Here is a 6,893-nt window from a genome sequence, read left to right on the forward strand (position 1 = left end):
AAAGCAGTTCTAAATACAAAACTCTAAACATATACACTTGTGATGATTGCCATTTGTTCAGTTCGAATGTTGCTTTTTTCTGCTATCTAGGTACCTTGTGTTTCCTCCCTACTATGCCATATACCAACACCGGTTAATCGGTGAATCAGTGGTTTCCGAGTACTGACTTCCAATCAAAACGACGCATTGGCATAAATGACACGCTGGTACGATATAATGATATTATCATTTTATCAGTTAACACTGGTAAGTTCGAGATTCCAGGACGGTGTTGTGTCCTTGAGCAAGGCACTTTAAGCTAACGCCTCATTGCTCCTTTGGGTAATGGGCTGTGGGTACCTTGGCGTTCGCCCGATGGATGATGGCTTGAATAAAACAAGATCGTCATGTTCAAGACCTCAGTCTTTTAATGTCACATGTGCTACAAGCGGAGTTATCTTTGTCCATGATTCGACCATTCGACTGATATCAGTTCTGCGAATACAGTAAATTAGAATTGTTACATTACAAAGTAATCTTTTCATGACAATTTTGATATGACCTCTGCTAGTTATGACCTAAACCATAGCAGTAACTACAAAGACATTCACCGACCAACATGTCGAACAGTTTGACAAAGCCGCACCGGTATAACTTGATTTAAGATAATATGCGCCTCGAAAGACTTAAAGTTTTGCTCAAACTTTCGTCAATGAAACTTCCGACCATTCTCTACCTGAGCAAGAATAAAATTCATGGGTCATCATGCAACATTTGGTACTAGAGAAAAAAAAATTGAAATTCAAAATGGCCGCCATCTCTATGTTTAACTCTTTTGGGAGGATTTAAATTTTCGATTTTCGAAAAAGCAAGACTGTTAAAATTTTTCTTTGATCAAGAGCTTTGGAGTGAGTCCCCACGAGTGGCAGATCAGAAGAGAATTACTGAAATTTGAAAGCCGGAATTTCCGTTCCGGAGACGCGTTCTTACTGAAATCTTTGAAATGACGCTCTTTCGAACTGCTGCGCTTGAAACAGGTGCGTCTATGCAAGTATGGTATCCTACACCCACAAAATAAGCATTATATTACCATGCCCTGCCTGTCGCATTTTGATTGGTCGAGTTGAACCATGTGACTGACCACAAATACACAGTAATGGTCTGTTTACATGCCCGTGAATATGAATAATAAGATTAACAACTCAAAATATCGTAACTTTACAGCTAAAACGTAAATCATACTAATAAAATGGAGCACTTGTGGGCCAAGTTGAGATACTTTTTTCTGAAGATATCTCCGGATTTGCCAATATTTTACAGCGTGCGTGACAGTGCGTCGCGTATTGCTCAGTTCTGGGGCCCAGTTGTCGTTCGCTCCAAAAATTTTCGCAAATTTTGACGGTTTTCTCCGGTTCGTTGATAATATAATGGAAATAACAGACTCCTCACTGACCATAAACGTTTATTTATGGGCGCGGGCTCAAGGAAAGCCAAATTAACGGGCTCGGCAAGCCTCGTTCGTTAATTTTTGGCTTTCCTCTCGAACTTGCTCATAAATAAACGTTAATGGTCAGCGCGTCGCCCGTTCTTTCTATAATAAAATTTTGCTTTAGAATTTTATGGGCCTCATAAAGCAACTGTATTGGTGGGAACCTACCTAAACGTGACAGCGGACCTGCATTGAATTTGGTTTTCTTTTTCTATTTAGTAACGCTCCAGTCTCGTCTGGGCATGATGAACTGTTTACTGCGGAGATACATATTGAGATTCAATTTGTCAAAACATAAAAAATGCCAGGAAGAACATAAACAGAAATGGAGGGTTAAACAAAGATTCTCATATTCATCAACAATCTTGCAAATCAAACCTTAACAAATGTTGCAATCAAATCATTAAGCAAAGGCTTGAAGTGTATTCCCACTCAGAAGTGCCTATACAGAAAAATTGTCGTATGAGATATCAACAAATTTATTCGCATTACAAGATTGTGCAATATCATGAGAAACAATCGTAGCGTTGGACTCTGAAACAGCCAACTGACACGATACCAAAAAAAACCACCAACAACGTACATGAAAGCCTTACTGTCGATTATTCTGAAACGCAACATATTTTAATTCAACTGAGAAAAATACAAACAAATCTATGGATGCAGCATGGGCTCACCAGAAAAAGCTGATATCACATACCGTGAAACGGAGAAAGTTATATGAAATCTCAAATCCGATCAAATATTTTTATTTTCTTTCCATGATTTACACAGGAACAGAACATCAACTTCTAACATTCAGAACACTTGTCGAGGAGTGATAGATTCTTTATTTCAGTACTATTGGCCTCCGGCCATGAAGTACAAACGTTAGCGATATATTGTAAGGATCGCTAGTAAATAACATTTTATACAATATTACAAACACTGGAAAAGTTACAGACTGTTGCCCTGGTTAAGCAGGGTATTCTCCCTGAGTTGTGTGGCATAGAAAATATATCTGCTTAAATTTCTCAAAGTAGTACTATTACAAGTGGAAAGAAGTATCGCAAATTTATATACAAGCGGTGGATTAAAATAATATGTGGCAATATATTTACATCTTAAATCTCTATACTTTGGGCAGACAAGAAGAAAATGGAACTCATCCTCGACAAGATTCAAATTACACATTTCACATGTTCGATCAATTCTTGGAATATTATTCCATCTGCCAGTCTCAATTTTTAAAGTATGTGCGGAAATTCTAAATTTTGATAATGCTATTTTGAATACAGGTTTATCAATAAAGTTCAAATATGGCTCAAAAATAAGTTGTTTTTTAAAGGTTGAATAAGTACTCAGTTTCTTTGATTTACTCATATCCTCTAGCCATGATTGCATGTCAATATCGATGCATCTCTGTTTGAAGATATTTAAAAAAGCAGATTCATTGCCCACCCCTTGTTGGTTCCAGACTTCCCCAAAACCATAACTTTGTAATAAGTGTCTTACACTCTTTGCCCAAAAGTCGTACCTGTTCACATCAATATTGTCTAACTGAAATACATAACATTTGTGGGTGAGCCTGTTTCTATCCATTTTTACAATTCTGAGCCAATATTTAACAATTCTAAGATATCTTGGTACTCTTAAAGACACTCTGCCCAATTCTCCTCTCATGGCAATAATTGATGTATTGTGATATAACCTGAGGATATAACGCAGCATATTGTTGTGGATTTTTTCAACATCTGGTGCAGGATGAAATCCCCAAATTTCACAGCCATACAGGAGGATTGGCATGATTTTACAGTCAAATATTTTTAAAGCCATTGTTGCTGGAATATTACCAAATTTACATAGACAACTTTTCAAACTAAAAAGAGCCTTATTGGCCTGTTCACTCAGACTTTTTTGAGCTAGAAACCACTGTCCAGTCCATGAAAGAACAATACCCAGGTAACTTTGAAAGGAGGTTACTGCCACTCGTTGCCCATTATAGAACCATCTTTCGTACTTTTTCAGACTTCCACCCCTTCTAAAAACAATGATTTTGGTTTTGTTAATGTTAACAGTTAATTTCCATGTATTACAGTAATCATACAACTGGTTCAATAAACGCTGTAAACCAATTTTAGAACTACTAACAAGGGTTAAATCATCAGCAAATAATAAATAGATGATTTTGAGAAGGCCAATGTCAACCCCAGAAAAATACTCTGTATTCTGTAATACTTCCCCAATATCATTGACAAATATATTGAACAATAAAGTTGACAATACTGAGCCTTGTTGAACACCTAGGCTACAATTAAAAAAGTCAGTAATTCCATTTGGTGTTCTCACACAGGATTTAACATGTTGATACATTGAGAAAAGTACCTTATACATTTTACCATGTACACCTGATTTGAGTAATTTATAAAACATACAGTAGTGGTTAATCCGATCGAATGCTTTTTCAAAATCAATGAAAGCTACATACAGTCGACCCTTTTTGTGTGCCAAGTATTTAGAAATGATTGTATGAAGAATAAACAAGTTATCTGAAGTACAGTAAGCTTTGCGAAAACCTGCTTGCTCGTCCACTATAGGATAGTTATTATCTATCCAATGGCGCAACCTATTGTCTAAAATATTACAGAAAATCTTACCCATTATTGGCAGCAAAGTAATTCCTCTATAATTACTGGCAAGATCTCGGTCTCCTTTTTTAAAAATTGGAGCAATAACACCTTGTGACCAACAGGAGGGGAAAACTCCAGAATCAAAGACCGAGTTAAAAAGTTTACACATCATTACTCGTGCTATATGTGGACAATTCTTATAGAATTCTGAAGAAATACCATCAATGCCAGGAGCTTTACCAACTTTGAGCTTGTTAATACATGTGTCAACTTCATCTAAAGAAATTACAGCATTTAAAGACTCAAAATCAGCAGATTCATTTCTTACATCTAGCTCAAAGTTGTCAACAAAATCTGTAATTTCATCATACAGTTGATGATAATTATCATTAGTTACACTTGGTGTATTCAATAATGTTGCAAAGTACTGATACCAGTCATCAGTATTTATATTACAAGATGGTGGGGTAGACCTCCCTTTACCAATGACCAAAAATACTTGGAATTTACTTGTCCGGCTGCATAAACTAATTTATCTAAATTAGAACTATTATAATTTTCTTTTTGTGAGCGACCAACTCTCTATACTCACGTTTACACTTAATAAGTTCTTCTAAATTACACAAGGATCTATTATTTCTAAATCTGTTTACCCTTGTACTTAAAATGCGCTTAAATTTTCTACATTCGGTATCAAACAGGAGTTTTCAATACACGATTTTCTACTTGATCTAGAATTACACTCATTTGTACGTTTCATTCCAACCGCAGCTGCCTGAAACATTCTCAAAAGACAATCAGCAGCTTGTTCCACATTCAATTCATCAACAAGAGAATGAAAATCACACATCTGTCTTCTAGTTTGAATAGAATTCCAATACTCAAGGTAATTTGCATATTTGTCATTTTGCCATACATACTTCACAATGGGCGTGCTAACATCTGTATTTCTGGAGTCATCAATGCTGTTCAAAGTTACATTGCTCAAACTTGACTGATTTTGCTGAGGCATATTCACATCAAATCGAAAACAAGAGGTTGATGGTCTGATTCTATTCTGGTATCTACATAAAATTTGACAATATTACAAAATGACATGGCTGTGCAAGGAGATAATCAATGACACTTGATCCTCTATCAGTTATAAATGTGAAATCACCACTACCCAGTTCTTTAAACAACCTACCATTAACAATACGTAAATCTGTAGTTTTACAAAACTCGAGAAATCTCTTTCCAGCGGAATTACAAGTATTATCTCTATTCATACGAACAGGAATATTTACATCACCATCAGTCAAAATTGCATTTTCAGGACACACATATTTTATTACACAATCATTTGGAGTGTCTGGTTCGTTGGCTGTACGGGCATTAAAATCGCCTACAACATATAACTGAGCATGAGGAAATTCACAGACAATTCTAGCCAACTCTTGCTCTAAAATCTCAAAAGTACACTCAAAACTGTTATTTCCTGTATTATCTGGAGGAATATACACAACAGCTAGCATTATTGTAGGTAAATTTACAGAAATCGCATTATATAAAGACATCCAAACAATATTATCAGAAATACTCGGGATACAGTTGACCACCAAAGAAAGTGACTCTCGGTAAAAAATAGAAAATCCTCCAGAATGTCTCCATATTTAGATTTTTTTGACCCAGCTTTGTGAAATGATCTAAATCCCGGTAGGTCATAATTGCAATCTATGCCCATCCAAGTTTCTGTTAGCATAATCAAATCGAAGTTTTGTAAATGAGAAGTAAAATCTACATCACACATTTTAGATGTCAAACCATGTATATTCCAGGAAATACAATGAATACGTACAGAATTGGTTTCCGGTGCCAAATCAGAATGTTTTTCGGAAAAAGAAGTATTCGGAATGTTATTACTGGTGCCGCTTTCAACTTGGCCTTGGCCTTCATCCTATCTGTTGCGGGTCGACCTACCAGACAAAGGACGGATATCATCACATGCGTTATCGTAGATGTATGTAGTGCCGTCGATTTTGAGCTTGTCGTACGACAGGAATGCCCTCTTTCCCTCTGCTCTCGCCGCTGCCAGATGGTGTCCGAGTTTTCGTCGTATGTCTCTCACTCTTTTAGTAAAATCTTCAGTTACCTTGAACTCGGTATCTTTCAAAACCTTGGCTGCTTCATACACCTGTTTTCGTTGCTGGTAACGGTTGAATTTCGCGATAATCGGTTGTGGGCGAGAGCGAGCACTTGCAAGCCGATGGACACGATCAAACTCAATACATTGGCCGTCAATACCAAGTTTCTCAGAGATAAGAGATCTAACCTTGCTTCGGACTGGTCCCATGATTCGTCTTCATCTTGCTCGATACCTTTGAAAATCAAATTGTCCCGTTTCATCTGGCCCCTCATGAATCAAGTTCGTTGTTCAGATCGTAAACTTGTTCAGTCAATACTTTGTTCTCGTCAGCTAACCGAGCGGTTTCTTCTCGTGCTTCTGTGAGTTCTTGTTTTATTTCGTGCATATCGTCAACAAGGCGTCTATTTTCCTGTTCAGGTCTGTTGCCATCTTGTCCATTTTCTTACTCAAGTCACATTTCATATTACGTAACTCACGTAAGACATCTCCGAGTTCAGGATTTTCACTGCTTGTAGAAGGCTTGGAGCCGAATAACGTAGTCTGTCTAGTCTGCCTTTTATCAGAGGACTGTTGACTGCTTTGGTTTGGACCAGGGTTGGTTTCCACATCACCAGATAGTAGCAGCGTAGCAAACATTACTAGCCGTAGGGCTAAGCATACGGCACCAACACTGACGTCACAATCATGGCGA

General features: G+C 37.1%; 1 protein-coding gene across 1 annotated transcript; it reads right to left on the minus strand.

Moving 5' to 3' along the window:
* Positions 1–6,013: 6,013 nt before the first annotated feature.
* Positions 6,014–6,409, minus strand: LOC139132215 (uncharacterized). Its single transcript, XM_070698605.1, has one exon. It carries the CDS (start codon positions 6,407–6,409, stop codon positions 6,014–6,016), a length of 396 nt encoding a protein of 131 aa, XP_070554706.1.
* Positions 6,410–6,893: the final 484 nt, after the last annotated feature.

Source organism: Ptychodera flava, chromosome 4 (assembly GCF_041260155.1).
Source record: "Ptychodera flava strain L36383 chromosome 4, AS_Pfla_20210202, whole genome shotgun sequence".
Classification (NCBI taxonomy): domain Eukaryota; kingdom Metazoa; phylum Hemichordata; class Enteropneusta; family Ptychoderidae; genus Ptychodera; species Ptychodera flava.

Bases quoted from the DNA above. Each gene is read 5' to 3' on its own strand.
- LOC139132215 (XM_070698605.1), bottom strand. From the start codon at position 6,409: ATGGGACCAGTCCGAAGCAAGGTTAGATCTCTTATCTCTGAGAAACTT.